The 27,337-nt window shown below is 36.6% G+C and overlaps 1 protein-coding gene across 1 annotated transcript in view; it reads left to right on the top strand.

Moving 5' to 3' along the window:
• The window catches only part of sh3glb2a (SH3-domain GRB2-like endophilin B2a), a 53,859-nt gene that overhangs the window by 10,444 nt on the left and 16,078 nt on the right, over positions 1–27,337 (top strand). The window contains exons 4-7 of the mRNA XM_056464152.1: positions 16,620–16,753; positions 20,366–20,458; positions 24,990–25,052; positions 26,898–26,921. Coding sequence (XP_056320127.1) covers positions 16,620–16,753; positions 20,366–20,458; positions 24,990–25,052; positions 26,898–26,921 — 314 coding nt within the window. The remainder of the gene's footprint in view (positions 1–16,619; positions 16,754–20,365; positions 20,459–24,989; positions 25,053–26,897; positions 26,922–27,337) is intronic.

Here is a 27,337-nt window from a genome sequence, read left to right as displayed (position 1 = left end):
GTAACATGGTTATTCATGCTAGTAACATGCTAATTCATGCTAGAATCATGCTAGTAACATGCTAATTCATGCTAGAATCATGCTAGTAACATGTTAATTCATGCTAGAATCATGCTAGTAACATGCTAATTCATGCTAGAATCATGCTAACAACATGCTAATTCAAGCTAGAAACATGCTAGTAACATGCTAATTCATGCTAGAATCATGCTAGTAACATGCTAATTCATGCTAGAAACATGCTAGTAACATGCTAATTCATGCTAGAATCATGCTAGTAACATACTAATTCATGCTAGTAACATGCTAATTCATGCTAGAATCATGCTAGTAACATGGTAATTCATGCTAGAATCATGCTAGTAACATGCTAATTCATGCTAGAATCATGCTAGTAACATGCTAATTCATGCTAGAATCATGCTAGTAACATGCTAATTCATGCTAGAATCATGCTAGTAACATGCTAATTCATGCTAGAATCATGCTAGTAACATGCTAATTCATGCTAGAATCATGCTAGTAACATGCTAATTCATGCTAGAAACATGCTAGTAACATGCTAATTCATGCTAGAATCATGCTAGTAACATGCTAATTCATGCTAGAATCATGCTAGTAACATGCTAATTCATGCTAGAATCATGCTAGTAACATGCTAATTCATGCTAGAATCATGCTAGTAACATGCTAATTCATGCTAGAATCATGCTAATAACATGCTAGTTCATGCTAGAATCATGCTAGTAACAGGCTAGTTCATGCTAGAAACATGCTAATTCATGCTAGAATCATGCTAGTAACATGCTAATTCATGCTAGAATCACGCTAATAACATACTATATCATGCTAGAATCATGCTAATCGTTCTATCTATCTATCTATCGTTCTATCTATCTATCTATCTATCTATCTATCTATCTATCTATCTATCTAAAACTACTTTAAACTAAATAAACTATTACCAACAGGCTTTCACAAGCCAGCCTCAAAGTTTGTCCTCAAACTTTAATAATTATGGTGGCTTGAAAAGCCAGCATACTGTTATCTATCTTAAACTTATTATTCTTCTTCTTCTTCTTCTTCTTCTTCTTCTTATTCTTCTGAGACTAATTTCTAAGTGTATCTCCTCCTAGGCCTTTCAAGCTACATACTTCAAACTTTCGTCAAACCTTCGAACTGGTCTGACTCGGGTTGCTATATCTTTTCTAACTGATCCGACCTTGGGTTTTCCGAAAAACGACCCAGAAAAAACCCAAAAGTCCCATTGACTTAACATTGGGTCAAACTTTGTGAGCTCATAACTCTGCATCAGACTGTCCTACAGACTTCTAACTGGACTCATTTAACTCAGTCTAGCCAGCAGCCAATAACTGATGACTTTTTAACTTACTAGCCACTCCCTAGCAACCACTTACAGCACCCTAGCAACTGTCCCATAGACTTCCATTGTAAAAGACTCCCATTTACTTAACATTGGATCAACCTTTGTGAGCTCATAACTCTGCATCAGACTGTCCTACAGACTAGAGTCTGGCCTCATTCAACTCAGTCTAGCCAGCAGCCAATCACTGATTACCTTTAAACTTACTAGCCACTCCCTAGCAACCAATTTCAGCACCCTAGCAACTGTCCCAGAGACTGTGACTAGCTATTCTAACACACGCTAACAGTTTTAACATCCTACTGACATGCTAATCTTGCTAGAAAGGTGCTAGCAACACGATAGTGACATGCTAGTCATGCTAGTAACATGCTAATTCATGCTAGAATCATGCTAACAACATGCTAATTCATGCTAGAAACAAGCTGACTCATGCTAGAATCATGCTAGTAACATGCTAGTTACATGCTAATTAATGCTAGAATCATGCTAGTTACATGCTAATTCATGCTAGAAACATGCTAATTCATGCTAGAATCATGCTAATTCATGCTAGAATCATGCTAACAACATGCTAATTCATGCTAGAAACATGCTAATTCATGCTAGAATCATGCTAATTCATGCTAGAATCATGCTAACAACATGCTAATTCATGCTAGAAACATGCTAATTCATGCTAGAATCATGCTAATAACATGCTAATTCATGCTAGAATCATGCTAATAACATGCTAATTCATGCTAGTAACATGCTAATTCATGCTAGAATCATGCTAGTAACATGCTAATTCATGCTAGAATCATGCTAATAACATGCTAATTCATGCTAGAATCATGCTAATTCATGCTAGTAACATGCTAATTCATGCTAGAATCATGCTAATAACATGCTAATTCATTCTAGAATCATGCTAGTAACATGCTAATTCATGCTAGAATCATGCTAGTAACATGCTAATTCATGCTAGAAACATGCTAGTAACATGCTAATTCATGCTAGAATCATGCTAGTAACATGCTAATTCATGCTAGAAATATGCTAGTAACATGCTAATTCATGCTAGAAACATGCTAGTAACATGCTAATCCATGCTAGAATCATGCTAGTAACATGCTAATTTATGCTAGAATCATGCTAGTAAAATGCTAATTCATGCTAGAATCATGCTAGTAACATGCTAATTCATGCTAGAATCATGCTAGTAACATGCTAATTTATGCTAGAAACATGCTAGTAACATGCTAATTCATGCTAGAATCATGCTAGTAACATGCTAATTCATGCTAGAATCATGCTAATTTATGTTAGAATCATGCTAGTTACTTGCTTATTCATGCTAGTAACATGCTAATTCAGACTCGGCTTTTCAAGCCACCATAAAGTTTGTCCTCAAACTTTAATATCTAGTTATGGTGGCTTGAAAAGCCAGCATATTGTTATCTATCTTAAACTTATTATTATTCTTATTCTTCTTCTTCTTCTTCTTCTTCTTATTCTTCTGAGACTAATTTCTAAGTGTATCTCCTCCTAGGCCTTTCAAGCTACATACTTCAAACTTTCATCAAACCTTCAAACTGGTCTGACTCGGGTTGCTATATCTTTTCTAACTGATCCGACCTTGGGTTTTCCGGAAAACGACCCAGAAAAATCCCAAAAGTCCCATTGACTTAACATTGGGTCAAACTTTGTGAGCTCATAACTCTGCATCAGACTGTCCTACAGACTTCTAACTGGACTCATTTAACTCAGTCTAGCCAGCAGCCAATAACTGATGACTTTTTAACTTACTAGCCACTCCCTAGCAACCACTTACAGCACCCTAGCAACTGTCCCATAGACTTCCATTGTAAAAGACTCCCATTTACTTAACATTGGATCAACCTTTGTGAGCTCATAACTCTGCATCAGACTGTCCTACAGACTAGAGTCTGGCCTCATTCAACTCAGTCTAGCCAGCAGCCAATCACTGATTACCTTTAAACTTACTAACCACTCCCTAGCAACCAATTTCAGCACCCTAGCAACTGTCCCAGACACTGTGACTAGCTATTCTAACACACGCTAACAGTTTTAACATCCTACTGACATGCTAATCTTGCTAGAAAGGTGCTAGCAACACGATAGTGACATGCTAGTCATGCTAGTAACATGCTAATTCATGCTAGAATCATGCTAACAACATGCTAATTCATGCTAGAAACAAGCTGATTCATGCTAGAATCATGCTAGTAACATGCTAGTTACATGCTAATTAATGCTAGAATCATGCTAGTTTCATGCTAATTCATGCTAGAAACATGCTAATTCATGCTAGAATCATGCTAACAACATGCTAATTCATGCTAGAAACATGCTAGTAACATGCTAATTCATGCTAGAAACATGCTAGTAACATGCTAGAATCATGCTAGTAACATGCTAATTCATGCTACTAACATGCTAATTCATGCTAGAATCATGCTAGTAACATGCTAATTCATGCTAGAATCATGCTAATAACATGCTAATTCATGCTAGAAACATGCTAATTCATGGTAGAATCATGCTAATAACATGCTAGATCATGCTAGAAACATGCTAGTAACATGCTAATTAATGCTAGAAACATGTTAGTAACATGTTAATTCATGCAAGAAACATGCTAGTAACATGCTAATTCATGCTAGAATCATGTTAGTAACATGCTAATTCATGCTAGAATCATGCTAGTAACATGCTAATTCATGCTAGAATCATGTTAGTAACATGCTAATTCATGCTAGAATCATGCTAGTTACATGCTAATCCATGCTAGAATCATGCTAGTAACATGCTAATTCATGCTAGAATCATGCTAATAACATGCTAATTCATGCTAGAAACATGTTAGTAACATGCTAATTCATGCTAGAATCATGCTAGTTACATGCTAATCCATGCTAGAATCATGCTAGTAACATGCTAATTCATGCTAGAATCATGCTAGTAACATGCTAATTCATGGTAGAATCATGCTAGTAACATGCTACTTCATGCTAGAATCATGCTAATAACATGCTAATTCATGCTAGAATCATGCTAGTAACATGCTAATTCATGCTAGAAACATGCTAGTAACATGCTAATTCATGCTAGAATCATGCTAATAACATGCTAATTCATGCTAGAATCATGCTAATAACATGTCAATTCATGCTAGAATCATGCTAATAACATGCTAATTCATGCTAGAATCATGCTAATAACATGCTAATTCATGTTAGAATCATGCTAATAACATGCTAATTCATGTTAGAAACATGCTAATTCATGCTAGAATCATGCTAATAACATGCTAAATCATGCTAGAAACATGCTAGTAACATGCTAATTCATGCTAGAAACATGCTAGTAACATGCTAATTCATGCTAGAATCATGCTAGTAACATGCTAATCAATGCTAGAAACATGCTAGTAACATGCTAACTCATGCTAGAAACATGCTAGTAACATGCTAATTCATGCTAGAATCATGCTAGTAACATGCTAATCAATGCTAGAAACATGCTAGTAACATGCTAATTCATGCTAGAAACATGTTAGTAACATGCTAATTCATGCTAGAATCATGCTAGTTACATGCTAATTTATGTTAGAATCATGCTAGTTACTTGCTAATTCATGCTAGTAATATGCTAATTCAGACTCGGCTTTTCAAGCCACCATAAAGTTTGTCCTCAAACTTTAATATCTAGTTATTCTTCTTCTTCTTCTTCTTCTTCTGAGACTAATTTCTAAGTGTATCTCCTCCTAGGCCTTTCAAGCTACATACTTCAAACTTTCGTCAAACCTTCAAACTGGTCTGACTCGGGTTGCTATATCTTTTCTAACTGATCCGACCTTGGGTTTTCCGAAAAACGACCCAGAAAAATCCCAAAAGTCCCATTGACTTAACATTGGGTCAAACTTTGTGAGCTCATAACTCTGCATCAGACTGTCCTACAGACTTCTAACTGGACTCATTTAACTCAGTCTAGCCAGCAGCCAATAACTGATGACTTTTTAACTTACTAGCCACTCCCTAGCAACCACTTACAGCACCCTAGCAACTGTCCCATAGACTTCCATTGTAAAAGACTCCCATTTACTTAACATTGGATCAACCTTTGTGAGCTCATAACTCTGCATCAGACTGTCCTACAGACTAGAGTCTGGCCTCATTCAACTCAGTCTAGCCAGCAGCCAATCACTGATTACCTTTAAACTTACTAACCACTCCCTAGCAACCAATTTCAGCACCCTAGCAACTGTCCCAGACACTGTGACTAGCTATTCTAACACACGCTAACAGTTTTAACATCCTACTGACATGCTAATCTTGCTAGAAAGGTGCTAGCAACACGATAGTGACATGCTAGTCATGCTAGTAACATGCTAATTCATGCTAGAATCATGCTAACAACATGCTAATTCATGCTAGAAACAAGCTGACTCATGCTAGAATCATGCTAGTAACATGCTAGTTACATGCTAATTAATGCTAGAATCATGCTAGTTACATGCTAATTCATGCTAGAAACATGCTAATTCATGCTAGAATCATGCTAATTCATGCTAGAATCATGCTAACAACATGCTAATTCATGCTAGAAACATGCTAATTCATGCTAGAATCATGCTAATTCATGCTAGAATCATGCTAACAACATGCTAATTCATGCTAGAAACATGCTAATTCATGCTAGAATCATGCTAATAACATGCTAATTCATGCTAGAATCATGCTAATAACATGCTAATTCATGCTAGTAACATGCTAATTCATGCTAGAATCATGCTAGTAACATGCTAATTCATGCTAGAATCATGCTAATAACATGCTAATTCATGCTAGAATCATGCTAATTCATGCTAGTAACATGCTAATTCATGCTAGAATCATGCTAATAACATGCTAATTCATTCTAGAATCATGCTAGTAACATGCTAATTCATGCTAGAATCATGCTAGTAACATGCTAATTCATGCTAGAAACATGCTAGTAACATGCTAATTCATGCTAGAATCATGCTAGTAACATGCTAATTCATGCTAGAAATATGCTAGTAACATGCTAATTCATGCTAGAAACATGCTAGTAACATGCTAATCCATGCTAGAATCATGCTAGTAACATGCTAATTTATGCTAGAATCATGCTAGTAAAATGCTAATTCATGCTAGAATCATGCTAGTAACATGCTAATTCATGCTAGAATCATGCTAGTAACATGCTAATTTATGCTAGAATCATGCTAGTTACATGCTAATTCATGCTAGAATCATGCTAGTAACATGCTAATTCATGCTAGAATCATGCTAATTTATGTTAGAATCATGCTAGTTACTTGCTTATTCATGCTAGTAACATGCTAATTCAGACTCGGCTTTTCAAGCCACCATAAAGTTTGTCCTCAAACTTTAATATCTAGTTATGGTGGCTTGAAAAGCCAGCATATTGTTATCTATCTTAAACTTATTATTATTCTTATTCTTCTTCTTCTTCTTCTTCTTCTTATTCTTCTGAGACTAATTTCTAAGTGTATCTCCTCCTAGGCCTTTCAAGCTACATACTTCAAACTTTCATCAAACCTTCAAACTGGTCTGACTCGGGTTGCTATATCTTTTCTAACTGATCCGACCTTGGGTTTTCCGGAAAACGACCCAGAAAAATCCCAAAAGTCCCATTGACTTAACATTGGGTCAAACTTTGTGAGCTCATAACTCTGCATCAGACTGTCCTACAGACTTCTAACTGGACTCATTTAACTCAGTCTAGCCAGCAGCCAATAACTGATGACTTTTTAACTTACTAGCCACTCCCTAGCAACCACTTACAGCACCCTAGCAACTGTCCCATAGACTTCCATTGTAAAAGACTCCCATTTACTTAACATTGGATCAACCTTTGTGAGCTCATAACTCTGCATCAGACTGTCCTACAGACTAGAGTCTGGCCTCATTCAACTCAGTCTAGCCAGCAGCCAATCACTGATTACCTTTAAACTTACTAACCACTCCCTAGCAACCAATTTCAGCACCCTAGCAACTGTCCCAGACACTGTGACTAGCTATTCTAACACACGCTAACAGTTTTAACATCCTACTGACATGCTAATCTTGCTAGAAAGGTGCTAGCAACACGATAGTGACATGCTAGTCATGCTAGTAACATGCTAATTCATGCTAGAATCATGCTAACAACATGCTAATTCATGCTAGAAACAAGCTGATTCATGCTAGAATCATGCTAGTAACATGCTAGTTACATGCTAATTAATGCTAGAATCATGCTAGTTTCATGCTAATTCATGCTAGAAACATGCTAATTCATGCTAGAATCATGCTAACAACATGCTAATTCATGCTAGAAACATGCTAGTAACATGCTAATTCATGCTAGAAACATGCTAGTAACATGCTAGAATCATGCTAGTAACATGCTAATTCATGCTACTAACATGCTAATTCATGCTAGAATCATGCTAGTAACATGCTAATTCATGCTAGAATCATGCTAATAACATGCTAATTCATGCTAGAAACATGCTAATTCATGGTAGAATCATGCTAATAACATGCTAGATCATGCTAGAAACATGCTAGTAACATGCTAATTAATGCTAGAAACATGTTAGTAACATGTTAATTCATGCAAGAAACATGCTAGTAACATGCTAATTCATGCTAGAATCATGTTAGTAACATGCTAATTCATGCTAGAATCATGCTAGTAACATGCTAATTCATGCTAGAATCATGTTAGTAACATGCTAATTCATGCTAGAATCATGCTAGTTACATGCTAATCCATGCTAGAATCATGCTAGTAACATGCTAATTCATGCTAGAATCATGCTAATAACATGCTAATTCATGCTAGAAACATGTTAGTAACATGCTAATTCATGCTAGAATCATGCTAGTTACATGCTAATCCATGCTAGAATCATGCTAGTAACATGCTAATTCATGCTAGAATCATGCTAGTAACATGCTAATTCATGGTAGAATCATGCTAGTAACATGCTACTTCATGCTAGAATCATGCTAATAACATGCTAATTCATGCTAGAATCATGCTAGTAACATGCTAATTCATGCTAGAAACATGCTAGTAACATGCTAATTCATGCTAGAATCATGCTAATAACATGCTAATTCATGCTAGAATCATGCTAATAACATGTCAATTCATGCTAGAATCATGCTAATAACATGCTAATTCATGCTAGAATCATGCTAATAACATGCTAATTCATGTTAGAATCATGCTAATAACATGCTAATTCATGTTAGAAACATGCTAATTCATGCTAGAATCATGCTAATAACATGCTAAATCATGCTAGAAACATGCTAGTAACATGCTAATTCATGCTAGAAACATGCTAGTAACATGCTAATTCATGCTAGAATCATGCTAGTAACATGCTAATCAATGCTAGAAACATGCTAGTAACATGCTAACTCATGCTAGAAACATGCTAGTAACATGCTAATTCATGCTAGAATCATGCTAGTAACATGCTAATCAATGCTAGAAACATGCTAGTAACATGCTAATTCATGCTAGAAACATGTTAGTAACATGCTAATTCATGCTAGAATCATGCTAGTTACATGCTAATTTATGTTAGAATCATGCTAGTTACTTGCTAATTCATGCTAGTAATATGCTAATTCAGACTCGGCTTTTCAAGCCACCATAAAGTTTGTCCTCAAACTTTAATATCTAGTTATTCTTCTTCTTCTTCTTCTTCTTCTGAGACTAATTTCTAAGTGTATCTCCTCCTAGGCCTTTCAAGCTACATACTTCAAACTTTCGTCAAACCTTCAAACTGGTCTGACTCGGGTTGCTATATCTTTTCTAACTGATCCGACCTTGGGTTTTCCGAAAAACGACCCAGAAAAATCCCAAAAGTCCCATTGACTTAACATTGGGTCAAACTTTGTGAGCTCATAACTCTGCATCAGACTGTCCTACAGACTTCTAACTGGACTCATTTAACTCAGTCTAGCCAGCAGCCAATAACTGATGACTTTTTAACTTACTAGCCACTCCCTAGCAACCACTTACAGCACCCTAGCAACTGTCCCATAGACTTCCATTGTAAAAGACTCCCATTTACTTAACATTGGATCAACCTTTGTGAGCTCATAACTCTGCATCAGACTGTCCTACAGACTAGAGTCTGGCCTCATTCAACTCAGTCTAGCCAGCAGCCAATCACTGATTACCTTTAAACTTACTAGCCACTCCCTAGCAACCAATTTCAGCACCCTAGCAACTGTCCCAGAGACTGTGACTAGCTATTCTAACACACGCTAACAGTTTTAACATCCTACTGACATGCTAATCTTGCTAGAAAGGTGCTAGCAACACGATAGTGACATGCTAGTCATGCTAGTAACATGCTAATTCATGCTAGAATCATGCTAACAACATGCTTATTCATGCTAGAAACAAGCTGATTCATGCTAGAATCATGCTAGTAACATGCTAGTTACATGCTAGTTAATGCTAGAATCATGCTAGTTACATGCTAATTCATGCTAGAAACATGCTAATTCATGCTAGAATCATGCTAACAACATGCTAATTCATGCTAGAAACATGCTAGTAACATGCTAATTCATGATAGAAACATGCTAGTAACATGCTAGAATCATGCTAGTAACATGCTAATACATGCTAGAAACATGCTAGTAACATGCTAATTCATGCTAGAATCATGCTAGTAACATGCTAATTCATGCTAGAATCATGCTAGTAACATGCTAATCCATGCTAGAATCATGCTAGTAACATGCTAATTCATGCTAGTAACATGCTAATTCATGCTAGAATCATGCTAATAACTTGCTAATTCATGCTAGAATCATGCTAGTAACACGCTAATTCATGCTAGAATCATGCTAATAACATGCTAATTCATGCTAGAATCATGCTAGTAACATGCTAATTCATGCTAGAATCATGCTAGTAACATGCTAATTCATGCTAGAATCATGCTAATAACATGCTAGAATCATGCTAGAATCCTGGTAGTAACATGCTAATTCATGCTAGAATCATGCTAGTAACATGCTAATTCATGCTAGAAACATGCTAGTAACATGCTAATTCATGCTAGAATCATGCTAGTAACATGCTAATTCATGCTAGTAACATGCTAATCCATGCTAGAATCATGCTAGTAACATGCTAATTCATGCTAGTAACATGCTAATTCATGCTAGAATCATGCTAATAACTTGCTAATTCATGCTAGATTCATGCTAGTAACACGCTAATTCATGCTAGAATCATGCTAATAACGTGCTAATTCATGCTAGAATCATGCTAGTAACATGCTAATTCATGCTAGAATCATGCTAGTAACATGCTAATTAATGCTAGAAACATGCTAGTAACATGCTAATTCATGCTAGAATCATGCTAGTAACATGCTAATTCATGCTAGAAACATGCTAGTAACATGCTAATTCATGCTAGAATCATGCTAGTAACATGCTAATTCATGCTAGAATCATGCTAATAACATGCTAATTCATGCTAGAAACATGCTAGTAACATGCTAATTCATGCTAGAATCATGCTAGTTACATGCTAATCCATGCTAGAATCATGCTAGTAACATGCTAATTCATGCTAGAATCATGCTAGTAACATGCTAATTCATGCTAGAATCATGCTAGAAACATGCTAATTCATGCTAGAATCATGCTAATAGCATGCTAATTCATGCTAGAATCATGCTAGTAACATGCTAATTCATGCTAGAATCATGTTAGTAACATGCTAATTCATGCTAGAAACATGCTAGTAACATGCTAATTCATGCTAGAATCATGCTAGTAACATGCTAATTCATGCTAATTCATGCTAGAAACATGCTAATTCATGCTAAAATCATGCTAATAACATGCTAATTCATGCTAGAAACATGCTAGTAACATGCTAATTCATGCTAGAATCATGCTAGTTACATGCTAATTTATGTTAGAATCATGCTAGTTACTTGCTAATTCATGCTAGTAACATGCTAATTCAGACTCGGCTTTTCAAGCCACCATAAAGTTTGTCCTCAAACTTTAATATCTAGTTTAATATTTAATATTCGTGCACAATTCTGAAAATACTACAGTGTTGGCATTAATCAGTGAATCTGGAATAAGAAATTTGATTTCTTATTATACAGTACCTGACAAAAGTCTTGTTTCCTATCCAAGTTTAAGGAACAACCAATAATAACTTGACTTCGTGTTGATCGTTTGGTATCAGAAGTGGCTTATATGAAAGGCACTTAGATTACGCTTATTTGACCTAAATAAAATATGATCATGCATTGATTTTTAATGATTTAATTAGGACAGTAAGGTCTGACTTTGCTTAGACAAAAGTCTCGTCACTGAACAGAACTTATGTCCAGTATAGAATATGTCGTCATGCTGCAGTGGAAACAGAATGAATATTGTGTCTGACTCCCTCATGAGCTTTAAGGACTGCATCCATACATCTCTGCAATGACTCAAAACACTTATTTATAAAGTCATCTGGAACGGCAAAGAGAGCGTTCTGGCTGGAATCCCAGAGTTCATCAAGATCCTTTGGAATCATCTTCAATGCCTCCTCCATCTTACCCCAGACATGCTCAATAATGTTCATATCTCATGACTGGGCTGGCCAATCCTGGAGCACCTTGACCTTCTTTGCTTTCAGGAGCTTTGATGTGGAGGCTGAAGTATGAGGAGCGCTATCCTGCTGGAGAATTTTCCCTCTCCTGTGGTTTGTAATGTAATAGGCAGCACAAATGTCTTGATACCTCAGGCTGTTGATGTTGCCATCCACTCTGCAGATCTCTCGCACGCCCCATACAATAGAAGTCAAGTTATTATTTGTTGCTCTTACAACTGGGATCCACGACAAAACTTTTGTCAGGTAGTGTAGACAAAATGCCTAAATCACATGGAGCACATCAAAAACAATTATGGGTCACTCTTTAACTCTTTATAGGGCGCTTTTTAAAACACTCATTGGAAAAACCCTGGAGTGTTACTGTAATCAATGCCAATAAAGTTACCATATAAAGGTTTTTGTCTGATAAAGTATTAATTATTGATTGCATTTGAATAGTTGTGTTGGAAATAGTGGACAAAAAATAATGAAAAAATGCTAATAAGGATTTTTTAGGCCCCCTGATTACTGTTCTGCAAATAAATAAGCAAGGTATCGAGCTTTTTATGTCCTTAAAATAATTTAATGTGGTAAAAATTTTTTTTGCTAATAGACTATAAACAATTACTGTATGAAGAGACAAGTAGCACATTAAGTAAAATCAATTGATTAAAAAAAAAAAAAATTAAGTCGAATTTCTAGTAAACATTGCTGGCATTGAACATTAAAAAATATTTTCTACATTGCATAATAAACAGAACCTTGAGATGATTCAGTCCTGTTTGTGCAGTTAAAATCGCAGACCGCACTGTGGATTTAAAGTGGCCTTCAGCATTAATTATTGATTTAGTGGCTGATCAACTTTTCTGACTAATGTGTGTTAGTTGACACAGCTGACACAATTTATTGTTTTGCATCCATTCATTGCATTATAGATAATGTAAAGCGTTCAGGAATATATAAATGTTTTTGATGCTCTTTATGGAAAATAACATGTTTTAAAAGTTGCAGTGAGACTGAAGACCAGTGCTGAGAACATGTGAATTGCAATCAGTTACTGTTGCTTTATTACAGTAATATAATCTCTTAGATAATACCATAGACTGTAAAAGATATGGATGTATTATCTGTGACGTCACCCATAGGTTTATGAAGAACCCAAAAAAAGCTACCAGTTGGTATGGCCAACCATCGAATGGGGGGATATTAAACAAGGGCAAAGAGGCTGAGCGGGAGCGGAGCTACAGACGCTTAGCTAGCATTTTGCTTAGACAGACTTTTCTATGCGAGAAACGCTTAATACTTCGTTAGATGCGACTCGTTTGTGTTCTGACCACATGTGCTTGGCTGTACACTATATCAATAAAGTGTTTAGACTTTTAAAAACACTGTTGTAATACATTGAGCCACTAAACATTGTTCTTATGACGTTTTTCTACAGGAGGAAAACGCGAATTACTTCCAAACACTTCAGATATAGTGTGTGTTAGTAAAATACAAGGCTATTTATGAAATCCAGGCATAACACTGTATGACAACGCTTCATATGACTGTTCTAGAGCCTACAGCTAATCAATCTGTCAGATTCTGGAGTGCATTACAGCTCTACAGAAAACTATTATTGATAAATGATCTTAAATAAACAAATACAATTATAGAGATGGTAGAAGTAATTTCACTCACCTGGGAAATGGAGGCTACGTGAATGGTTTGTGAGCACAATTAAGTGCACACAGCATCCCATATCATCTGATAATTGTAAGAAATAAGTCCAAAAGGCAGCTGACTGTGTAAAGCCACATAAAACAACACAAAAATATGACGTATATTTACATTTACATTACATTTACATTTAGTCATTTAGCAGACGCTTTTATCCAAAGCGACTTACAAATGAGGACAAGGAAGCAATTTACACAACTATAAGAGCAGCAGTGAACAAGCGCTATAGACAAGTTTCAGGCGTGTAAAAGTCTAAGAAGCAAAACATTAGTAGAATTTTTTTTTTTTTTTTTTTTTTTTTTTTTTAAGAGAGAGAGAGAGAGAGAAAGAGGGCTCAGTTAGTGGTATAGCCAGAGAGGCAATTGCAGATTAGGAGGAAAAGTGGAGACTAAACAGTTGCGTTTTTAGTCGTTTCTTGAAGACAGCTGGGGAGTTGGGGAGTTCATTCCACCAACTGGGCAGATTGAATGTGAGAGTTCGGGAAAGTGATTTCTTCCCTCTTTGGGATGGAACAACGAGGCGACGTTCATTCACAGAACGCAAGTTTCTGGAGGGCACATATATCTGCAGAAGTGAGAGCAGATACGAAGGAGCACAGCTAGAGGTCACTTTGTAAGCAAACATCAGAGCTTTGAATTTGATGCGGGCAGCAACTGGCAGCCAGTGCAAACGGGTGAGTAGCGGAGTGACATGTGCTCTTCTGGGTTCATCAAAGACCACTCGTGCAGCTGCGTTCTGAAGCAGCTGAAGAGGTTTGATAGAACTACCTGGTAGCCCGGCTAGCAGAGAGTTGCAATAGTCCAGTTTGGAGAGGACAAGAGCTTGAACAATGAGTTGAGCTGTATGTTCAGATAGGAAGGGTCGGACCTTTCTGATGTTGTAGAGTGTGAATCTGCAAGATCGGGCAGTTCTAGGAATGTGGTCAGAGAAGTTCAGTTGGTCATCAATCGTAACTCCAAGGCTTTTTACCATTTTGGATGCAGTGATGGTTGCTCCATCCATCTGGATTGAAAAGTTATGGTGAAGAGTCGGGTTGGCAGAAACTTCAAGCATTTCCGTTTTCATGAGGTTAAGCTGGAGATGATGATCTTTCATCCAGAGTGAAATGTCTGACAGGCAGGCTGAAATGCGAGCTGGAACCGAGGGATCATCAGGGTGGAAAGAGAGGTATAGCTGGGTGTCATCAGCATAGCAGTGGTAGGAAAAACCATGTTTCTGGATGACTGTTCCTAAAGATGCCGTGTAGATAGAGAAGAGAAGTGGTCCAAGCACAGAGCCCTGAGGTACCCCAGTGTATAGATGCTGTAGGTTGGACACCTTTCCCCTCCACGACACCCTGAATGACCTGTCCGAGAGGTAGGAACTGAACCATTGAATAACAGTGCCTGTGACGCCCAGTGACTCAAGCGTAGATAGCAGGATCTGGTGGTTTACAGTGTCAAAAGCAGCTGATAAATCCAGCAAGATGAGGACAGATGATTTAGAGTCTGCTTTAGCCAGTCTGAGGTCCTCCACGACCGAGAGCAGAGCAGTCTCAGTTGAGTGGCCTTTCCTAAAGCCAGATTGCTTGTTGTCCATGAGGTTGTTTTGAGTAAGAAAGTCTAGGACTTGATTGAACACTACTTTCTCCAAAATCTTGGCCATGAATGGCCATGAATATGACAAGTTCAGTGGCTAATCAGCCAGAATCAGCTGAGGTGAAGTGACGGCAACCAGCGAGACCTAGCTGTCACTCAAGTGGCCCAGCCCGAAATTATGCAAACTTAATAAAACTTAATAAAAACAAACGGATGAGTTATAAAAAAAAATTCACCCCCTCACAGTCATGGAGGGTAATAATAGCTATATGAACCAAAATGGTTCTTTGTACCAGGCTGTAAACACCTTTTTTTCTGCTGTAAAGTTGGCCATTCTAACAGTGGGCTCAATAGAAATCTGCTCTATTATGGAGCAGGACAAGCGGAATTTAGATGATTTGCAGTTTCAGTTACTTCCATATTTGCTTCCTGAGGGAGTGCAGTAGGTTGCTGCTTGGATAATACAAATATAAGATAACAAAAATAGTCATGAATGTGAAAAAGGGTCAGGTTTATGTAAAATGTCATTAAAAAGAAAGAAAAATTGGTAAAATCAATTAATTGTGAACAACTTACTGCCATTGTGTAAATTAATATGGAATCATGTAATCCATAAAGTATATGTAGTCTGATAATTCACAAACTTTTTTTTTTACTGTAAAATGCAAATATTTAATTTTTGGAATCTGCTTGCATAATTCAGTTTACACATAATCCATTACTTCCCAGTCACTCTGAGTTGCACCTCAGAAGATGAAATGCAATGAACGCAATCCGGTGGCTTGTGGAGGAGTGAATGGGAGTACAGACAGATGCTCAAAACGGTTCTGGAGATATTAATAGTTATAATATTAATAATAATACGGAACCACTGTGATGACTGAATTTGGCTGAGGCATTTCACAATCAGCAAAACGTTTTAAATGTTTTCCAATTGGCTGGAAACACTGCAAAGTGAATTAATTAATCACATCATGCACATATTTATCTGATCATCATCTGTTAAAACTAAATCAAATGACTTTTTTTGATGAACATACTGATTTTTTTTCGGTAAATGTGTTTCCATCAAAGTTTATGCAAATATTTTCTTATTGGATGAAAATTATCCTACCCAGCTGTGCGCATAAGTTTTTTTGTGCACTTTAAAAAAAGCATTTCCATTTAAGCATTGTTTTAATGTGATATTCCAAAATGCTCATAAATATTATAGGATGGAAACCGAGCTTGTGACTCATCTGTATTTGCTGTAGGAAGCACGCTGATCAAAGTGGGCGACTGTCAGAGGAGGCTGGGCGGCGCTGAGAGAGAGTTTCTGCAGGCCTCGTCCATCAGCTTCCTCACACCCCTGCGCAATTTCCTGGAGGGAGACTGGAGGACCATTTCTGTGAGTCTGGCTTGTAGATTTGATGCCATCGCTGTAAGTTATTTAAGTCAAGTTTATGTGTATATCGCTTTTCACAATAATTATTATTCCAAAGCGGCTTTACAGAAGGTGCACGTTATAACATTAGAGTCAAAGTCTGAAAAGTTACGGTGTTGAGTATAGGGGGGCTTTCTGGAATACACACTTCTGATTGGTCAGTCCCAACATTCCGAGGTATGTTATTACCAGATAACAACCGCTAAATAACGTAGACACGTCCATATACTTACATCCAGGGAGCAAATTACAGGGGGGTTTGGGGTGGATTGACTCCACTTATTAAAACTTGATCTCCCTGAAGCATGTCAAAACAAGTTGTTTGGGGAAGTCAGCTATTTATTAGTGAGAAATAGTTTTCTCTGATCGGTATGTTAAATAATAATATTAATAATTAAAATAATAGATAATATAAATATACATTTGTTCACCCCTATAACGGTTCATACTATTGTTAATACATAATCCTAAGGTAAAAGCCATCTATCTGAAACCGGCAGCTGTACATCATCGAAACACTGTAAGTGTTAAAAAAACACTTCTCTAGTAAAATAGGTGTTTGTATCTAGATATCTTGCATGTATTTTTTTTTCTTTATTTTTTTATTATTATTATGTTATGTTATGTTTTTTGTATGTTGTGTAAGTTTTGTTTTGTCTTCTGGTGTTATTATTATGTGATTGTGATTAATTGTGGGACCCCCTTGAAAATGAGATGGTACATCTCAAGGGATTTATCCCAATGAATAAATATCAATATAGCCTAAAATTAGTCAAATTAGATGTATAGTTTGACCTACAGTAACGTTAGTACAGAGGTTAATGTAGGTCAGAATATGGTAAACATCCCTCAAACACTGAAAAAATAAATGTGTTATGAAAACATTAGATATAATTTAAATGGATACATAAAGCGTGTGACTTACTGTAGCATGTATTACACAACATTACCAAACTTTGACCCCCACCTTGCTCCTCTATCATCAATGTATAATTTACACCCTCCTTGCTTCCACATTCATATGTACAGGGCTTGACGCTTACTTTTTTCAGGAGTAGCACATGCGCTCCTAAGTTGAAAAATTTAGGCGCACATTAATGAATTTTAGGAGCGCAATGAAAATATATCAAATAAATAGTGTTTTTGTCTAATAAATGCACACGAGGAGACCTCTAGAAGCAAAGCAGTTATATTCATTTAATACAATAAGTACAATAGGTTTTATTTTACTGTATAACAGCTTAAATAGTATTTAATAATTATTTATAATTTAAACTGTGGCGTAGCACGTTCGCCTCACAGCAAGAAGGTCACTGGTTCGAGCCTCGGCTGGGTTAGTTGGCGTTCCTGTGTGAGTTTGCATGTAGTGTATGAGTGTGTATGAATGTTTCTCAGAGATGGGTTGTGGCTGAAAGGGCATCCGCTGCGTAAAACATGTGCTGGATAAGTTGGCGGTTCATTCCGCTGTGGCAATCCCTAATTAATAAAGGGACTAAGCCAAAAAGAAAATGAATGAATGAATGAATTTAAGCTGTATGTAGTTTAGCTAGCGGTCCACAGCAGGACTGGGATCAAATTGCTCTAATGAAGGCCTCTCTAAACTGATCTGAATCAAGTCTTCAGTTGTTGACTTGCCTTGGCAGCTTCTTGTTCAATTTTTGATCCAGTTTTGGGATGAAAAAGTATCTTTCACACTGGCCAGCAGAAATAGGGAGTTATTGTTATAAGTTATTGTTAAGTTAATAAAATGTTTAATATGTGTTTGTATCATAGGAAGATTATGGCTGATAATCAATCAATGGCATTGATTATATCAATGGCCCCAAACAAAACATTAATAATTTTATAATAATGTATATTGTACACATTTATCTTTAATATAAATATACTTGCGGTAGATTGAAACGCACCTTTTCTCCACAGCACATAACCAATGTGACTTTTATCAAAATTAATTTATTTGCATAACATATTCTACTGATTCCACCCTACTTTCCACATGGGAACAGTACAACAATGTAAAGAAAGACACAACTACAAACTCATGTGCAAAGCTGACACTGTTTATCAGAGCACTTTATCTTTCTGGGCTTTTTAAAGAAGAGCTGAATATGGTAATCCCTCTATGAATTAAAGTTTCCTTCTGCCCCAAAGTAATACCATCCTTTCTAATAAATTTTAATGGCAACAGAATGATTTCTTATTTAACTAATTAAAAAAAAAAAGCGTGTGTGTTTACAGTGTGCACCACCAGTGTGTTCATATCTGCTCTCTCTCTCTGCTGTAGTGTTGGTGCTGCTGAGAGATGGAGACGCACCGTCCAAAGTTTGCATATAAAGTAATGCAAAAACAAATACAATTAATATCGAAAGCAGAATCTCGGAAATCTCCGGGAATAATGATCTGGGTCAGTCTATTGAGTAAATGGCTTTTCTTTTCCGCATGTCCTCGCGTTATTCTCAAAGCTACTATCAAAGTCAGAACAGCAGTTCTGTTTCCAGCGCGTCTCTGTGGCTCTGCATGCAGAGCATGTGAGTTTGTGGCAGTGTGTTCTCAGTTTCTCGCGAATACAAAACGGGGCCACACAGGTAAAGTCTGTGTGGGAAGCGCTTATGTTGAATTGGGTCTCACACTAATTTAGATGTGCCACGAAATACCATCCATGGCCGAATAGGAGACGTTTTTTTATGAAGCTCGCACGTTGTGGGGCTCTGCCGCCATTCCATGCCATGCGTTGCTTAGCAATGTATACAAAATAAATAACGCTTGATGTGCAGTAAATAAACCAGTAGAGATGTGCTACAGTCACCATAGATTTCCAACGTAATATACCATAAGTTAGTGTGAAGAGCATGTTGTTCTACCGTGGCCGAGAGAATAAAGTCATCAATCGAGCTTATTAAAAAAAAAAATCTCACATGTGTGACTAAATAAATTTTCCGGCTCGCACACGTCTATTTTTAGTCGCAAATGCGAGCGAAATGGTCGCACTGTCGAGCCCTGATGTATCTGCAGTCTGTCACGCTGCAGTTTTTCACTTGTTGGCACCAAGGAATAATAGGTAGGTTAGTATATTCTCCATTTAGCCAGCTTCATTTCTGTCAGCTTTGCATTTTTGACTGTTTGGCGCCATCTTGTGACTGAATAATGCACAGGTTAGTGTAGACTCCATTTAGCTGGTTTCGTCCTTGTCAGCTTTGCATTTAATTAAAGACATGAAAAACTATTACAACTCAGAACCATGTTTTCTGTCTAACTTATGTTCTGTGACAAGTTGCCATGTAATAAGCGAGATAAAGCACGTGCAGGAGGTGACAAAATAAACCCTTCAGTTTTATACAACAGTGCTCCTCTTCACATCAAGCTGCTGATAAACCTGTTGGGTTTATTCTATGATAACAACCTCCTGGATGAACTTAACATAGTTAACCTGCATTTATGCAATATATAATGTTCATTTCTAAAAGGTGATGTCTATGTGTGTAATACATTTTTAATGAAGAATATTTGTGCATTGTGTTGTTCTCTCAGTTAGCAAGACTGATGCACTGATAAATGTTTTCATCCTCCTCACAGAGAGAGCGGAGACTCCTGGAAAATCGACGCTTGGATCTGGATGCCTGTAAAGCACGTCTCAAGAAGGCCAAAGCAGCAGAGGCCAAAGCGGCTGTAAGACTCAATTACTAAACTTTTACTTTTTCCTCAATTTTTTCTCTATGCATCGTCTGATTCTAGTTCAAGAATTAGTTAGAATTTTTTCTCTCAGTAATTTTGAGAGAGAAATAGTCTGTTTACTGATCTCAATTGTTGTCAGACCACATAGGAATATGAATGTGCATCCGCATCTCTTTCTCCTGTTGCAAACTGAATGATTTCTCACTTGTTGATCGAGCACTAACTTTAACCTTCTGCTTTAACCTTCGCAGTGTGAGGGAGAAGTGAGTATTGCAGTGAATTTCCTCTCTTGCACATTATGCTTTTTAACATTTTTTTGATTAGCATAAAGATTTGATCAGTTTTGTTCCTCATTTTTCATGCACTTCACTTGCTGTGAGCTTCATAAGATGTTATTTTGGCTGCATTTGCACTGCATGGTCATGTGGCACAGATGGGATATGACCCATCTACGTGTACGCAGGAAAAAAATCACATGGATTCTGATTTACTCAAATCAGATTCAGGCCTTGTTCATATGTGGAAATTTAACAGATATGAATCAGATCTGTGTTCTTGTGTCTGCAGTGTAAACAGGTTGATCAGATTTTCACCTGTCAATGCGAGTCGTGCATCATTAAAAACGATAGTGAATGACGTCAACACTGACGCTTTCATTTCAGAACAGACTTCAGCAGAGTCCCAAACCTAAACTCTCATATACGAGGACTAAAAAAGCTTTTATATTGTCATGTAGCACAAGTATTTAAGCATGTTAACGAGAGCGAGAGAGTGCAATGTCCGCCACGTAACCAATATAAACAAATATAAAACTGTTGTGTGCATAAATCATGCCATGGACACTTACATTAAAATGCCTACTGATTTAAATAGGCCTAGATTAAAAGAAGATGGCCAAATGAAAACTTTTCTGTCATAAATTAAAGTAAAACAATTTGTCAAAAAGAGTTTAAAAATTAAACCCTGCAAACAGATTAAATGCAGGAACTGAGAAAAGGGTGCTCTTTTATTATCAGCTGCGAGTCAGCGCCCGCTCTTTTTTTTTTTTTTTTCTGGTCATTGCGCCTTTGCCATGTGCTGTGTAAATATAGACAATCGGATACAAGTCATTTTTAAAAGATGATGTAAGCAGGTCAGCAAAAAAATCAGATACAGCCACTGAATCACAACTGACCATCAAGATCTGCTGTGTAAATGCAGCCTGTGAGTGATATGATGGAATTGCATATATTTGAGTGAACTCAGAACACTAACTGGCCATTTAATAACGTTCATTTATTACCAATAAGTCAATTACACAGAATGTGCAAAGTGCAATGCACAGTTTTACACAGTATTTATTTGATTTGTCTGGTTGCTCTTGTTAGAATATCATTTTATTGGGAAATAAGCATGTCTGTGTTATTTTAACCATCTTTGGCTAACTAGATGACTAAATGTAACACTAGTGTTTTTCTATTATAACTTGTTATTATAGTTTTGTCGTAAAATAAAGCAGCCATGATTAGAAATGTCATATGAATTTAAATGACATATTTATTACAATAAAAAATGAGATCAATCTGTTTGATTTGTAAAAGACTTTGATTTTAATGAATAATATTTAATTTTTTTCCTAAATGAAGACATCAAATGTTTTAATATGTCCATTTTAAGATTAATATAAAAGTTAATTATTATTTACATTACTTATTAGTAATATAAATGGTTTAATTAGTAAATAATTATTTTTTTTTAATTAAATCTTTTTGATATTCTTAGGGGCGACATCGTGGCTCAGTGGTTAGCACTGTCGCCTCACAGCAAGAACATCACTGGTTTGAGTCCCGGCTGGGTAAGGTGGCATTTCTGTGTAGAGTTTGCATGTTCTCCCTGTGTTGGCATGGGCTTCCTCCGGTTTGCTCCGGTTTCCCCCACAGTCCAAACACATGCGCTATAGAGGAATTGAATAAACTAAATTGGACGTAGTGTGTGCGTGTGCGTGCGTGCGCGTGTGTGCGCGTGCGTGCGTGCGTGTGCGTGCGTGTGTGCGTGCGTGCGTGTGTGTGTGTGTTAATGAGTGTGTATGGATGTTTCCCAGTACTGGGTTGAGGCTGGAAGGGCATCCGGTGTGTAAAACATATGCTGGATGAGTTGTTGGTTCATTTCACTGTGGCGACCCCTGAATAATAAATGGTATTCTTATAAACTGATATTCAAATTTTAATTAGGAATATCATCTAAGATATTTCCTCATTTATATCCTATTGCACACCATAGTGTTAATATTATTTAAATATTAGTTTTTATAGTATTTAATTTTGCTACTAGGTTTTTGTAGATTTTATTATTATTATTATTATTATTATTATTATTATTATTATTCTTATTATTATTATTATATATGCAGCTTTAATGAATGTTTATTTCAGTTTTATTTGTAGGCATTGTAGTTGTTCTGTCAGTGTCCTCTAGTGGCTGAAATGTGAACAGAAAACCATATTAATTGAACAGAACAGGTCATGTGAATGCAGCATTGATTATCTCTCCTTTGTTCTTGATTGTCGCCATAGCGAAATGAACCACCAACTTATCCAGCATATGTATACACAGCAGATGCCCTTTCAGCCACAACCCAACACTGGGAAACATCCACACTCACTCATACACTATGGCCAATTTAGTTTATTCAATTCCTCTAAAGCACATGTGTTTGGACTGTGGGGGAAACCGGAGCACCCGGAGAAAACCCATGCCAACACAGGGAGAACATGCAAGCTATACACAGAAATGCCAACTAACCCAGCAGGGGCTCGAGCCAGCAACCGTCTGGCTGTGAGATGATCGTGCTACCCACTGCACCACCGTGACACCCTTTGTTCCATCATATCATAATATATTCCCACTTTAAATGCTTTGGGATTCATTTATGCAATCATTCTTATGCAAAGCGCTCACAAAAATGCTTTATTTCTGTCGATGTATTACTTTCTTTCATCATTCAGATTAGGGCTGCACAATATATTGAAAAAATTGCATGATCGCTATAATAGTACATGCAATAGAGAGGTGCAGTACATTTAATTTAATTTATGTAGGGGGGGTACTGACCCCTCTAATTAATGCTTGATCCCCCTTGAAGGAGGTCAAAACAAGATGTATGTATGAGAGGTCAGTTGTTTAATACTGAGAAATATTTCACTCTGATATGTATTTTAAATGATAATGATAATAATTAAAATAATAGATAATATAAATATACATTGGACCACCTCTATAACGGTTCAAACCATTGTTAATGCATAATTGCGCCAATAAGTCTATTCAAGAAAAGAAGTCTGAAAGCAGCAGATCTGGAGAACCAATAGACATTGTGTTCACAAGGCTTTGTTTTCTCTTGAAATAGGTGTTTGTATCTATTTTTAGCCTGAAAACAGGATCAAATTAGACGCTAATTTTGTAGTTTAATCTACAGTAACATCTGAAATAGCTAATCAGAGAATACTGTAGGTCAGAACACACTAAATATCCCTCAAAACACTCATAACATAGGTTGTTTATCCAAGTTTTTATGTGCCTCAAAGTTTTTATTGCATGCATAGGTTGTTTATTCAAATTTGACCAATCAGATGGAGCCGTGCTGTTTAGACATGCCTTTCCATTAGATTCTGTTCTGCTATTGGCTGAAAATAAACACTAATGGCGGCGATGAAAGAGCCAAAAAATATCTATTAGCCATTTATTTTAGTATGACCATTATATAAATAAATGATTTAAATAAACCGCTAATAAAATTTCTCTATGCATAGGTTATTTACTCAAATTTGACCAATCAGATGGAGCCGTGCTAGACACGCCTTCCCAATAGATTCTGTTCTGCTATTGGCTGAAGCGGCCCAAAGGTGAACCTAGAGCTGAAAATAAACACTAATGGCGGAGATGAGAGATCCGAAAAATATCTATTAGTCATTTATTTTAGTATCACTATTATGTAAATAATCGAATAAAAAATAGGTAATAAAATTTCTTCTTACATAGGTTGTTTATTCAAATTTGACCAATCGTGCTGTGTTTAGACACCATCTCAGTAGATGCTGTTCTGCTATTGGCTGGAGCGGCCCAAAGGTGGACCAAGAGCTGAAAATAAACACTAATGGCAGCGATGAGAGATCCGAAAAATATCTATTAGTCATTTATTTTAGTATGATCATTATATAAATAAATTATCTAAATAAAATTTATCTAGGGCAATGATATATAACAAGAAATATTTCATCAATGTTATTGCATATTTTCCCAGTATCGTGCAGCCCTAATTCAGATGCTTTGACTTTCATATTTATTGATTTAAATTTTCTGATATTTCAATGCTTAAGCTGTGTTTCTGCATGGCATTGTGAAGCTTCTTAACCATTAGTTTTCATCCTGTAGGCTGATAACGTCGGTGCCAGTCAGTCTCTTACCAAAAATATCTGCTGCATTAAGTGATTGCTGATTGTGTATTTGGCACAGGTTTGTATTAACATGTCCTCCTGTCTGTTTACAGGCTGTTCCAGACTTTCAAGAGACTCGACCACGTAATTATGTGCTTTCTGCCAGCGCATCTGCAGTAAGAACACACACACACACACACACACACACACACACATGCATTTCTAGCATTTAACAAATATATAATTTACTGTAAAATGAATCTTGTATATCAGAGATGAGCAAACTGAGTTGGCCCATGGTAACCTTTGATTTGGCCCGCCATCCTATCTGAGAAGATCGGGAGAATGATGGGAATGGTTAGAGAGCTAATTTAATGTAACCTTTATTTTGTTTCTTTTAAACTCTGAAAAAACAAACTAAAATTAAATGTTTTAATTTAAATGCTGTGATTTGCATTAAAATGTACATACAGTGCATCCAGAAAGTATTGATAGCGCTTGACTTTTTCCATCATGATCCTCAAGATCATTCTTGAGATGTTTCAGCAGCTTCATTTAAGTTCACCTGTGGTCAATTCAGTTGATTGGACATGATTTGAAAAGACATACACCTGTCTATATAAGGTCCCAGGGTTTACAGTGCATGTCAAGGCACAAACCAAGCATGAAGACAAAAGAAGACCTCCGAGACAGGATTGTGTCGAGGCACAAGGCTGGGGAAGGTTACAGAAACATTTCTGCTGCTCTGAAAGTTCCACTGAGTGATCGATGGAGAAGCGCCTTAGTCAGGGAGGTGATCAATAACCCGATGGTCACTCTGTCTGAGCTCCAGTGTTCTTCTGTGAACCTTACAGAAGGACAACCATCTGTGCAGCAGTCCACCAATCAGGCCTGTATGGTAAAGTGGCCAGATGAAGCCGCTCCCCGCCTGGAATTTGCCAAAAGGCATCTGAAGGACTCTCAGACCATCAGAAACTAAACTCTCTGGTCTGATGAGTATAAATTTGAACTCTATTGAGTGAATGCCAGGCGTTACGTTTGGAGAAAACCAGGCAGCACTCATCATCAGGCTAATAGCATCTCTACAGTGAAGCATGGTGGTGGCAGCATCATGCTGTGGGGATGTTTTTCAGCAGCAGGAACTGGAAGACTGGTCAGGATAGAGGGAAAGATGAATGCAGCAATGTACAGAGACATCCTGAATGAAAACCTGCTTCAGAGTGCTCTTGACCTCAGACTGGGGCGACGGTTCATCTTCCAGCAGGACAATGACCCAAAGCACACCACCAAAATATCAATGGAGTGGCTTCACAACAACTCGGTGAATGTGCTTGAGTGGCCCAGCCAGAGCCCAGACCTAAATCCTATCTCTGAAGACATTTGAAAATGGCTGTACACCGTCGCTTCCCGTCCAACCTGATAGAGCTTGAGAGGTACTGCATAGAGGAATGGGAAAAAATTCCCAAAGACAGGTGTGCCAAGCTTGTGGCATCATATTCAAAAAGGCTTGAGGCTGTATTTGCTGCCAAAGGTGCATCAACAAAGTATTGAGCAAAGGCTGTGAATACTGATGTACATGTGAGTTTTATTTTATTTATTTATTTATTTATTTATTTATTTCAGCTTTTTTATTTGTAATAAATTTGCAACCATTCAAAAAGCTCTTTTCACATTGTCATTATGGGGGATTGTGTGTAGAGTTTTGAGGAAATTAATTTAATCCATTTTGGAAAAAGGCTGTAACAAAAAATGTGGAAAAGATCAAGTGCTATGAATACTTTCTGGATGCACTGTATACACGCGTCACATCAGTATTCTACATTCAGAAATGTGATTTTATTTTACTGATTTATTGTCTATATAGGCTTTCTAGATGTTTCACTCTTGTTCATTGAGGAAGAGCATCTTAATACTCACTGCTGTTATCAAAAAATTATGTCCTTTTGGTCTCATTTATTGTCTTTATTGCAACTTTTTTGATGTTTTTAAATTTTGTGTTTTTGTGTCTCTTCTCTGATCAGCTCTGGAGTGAGGAGCTTGATAAAGTAAGTGTGACATCATTGCAGATTAATTTATGTGTTTTAATAATGCTTTGTTATTTTCTTTTGTTTTAGCTGATCTGTATGTATGTATATATATATATATATATATATATATATATATATATATATATATATATATATATATATATATATATGTATATATATGTATATGTATATATATGTATATGTATATGTATATATATGTATATGTATATATATATATATATATATATATATATATATATATATATATATATATATATATATATATATATATATATATATATATATATATATGTATATGTATATGTATATGTATATATATATATATGTATATGTATATATATATGTATATATGTATATGTGAGGTGTTAAAATGAATTCTTCTCATGAAAGCCCGTTCCTGCCACCGAATTAAA

Source organism: Danio aesculapii, chromosome 8 (assembly GCF_903798145.1).
Source record: "Danio aesculapii chromosome 8, fDanAes4.1, whole genome shotgun sequence".
In the NCBI taxonomy this organism is placed as follows: Eukaryota; Metazoa; Chordata; class Actinopteri; order Cypriniformes; family Danionidae; genus Danio; species Danio aesculapii.
The sequence above is the reverse complement of the archived record's forward strand: the minus strand, read 5'-3'. Positions and strand labels throughout refer to the sequence as shown.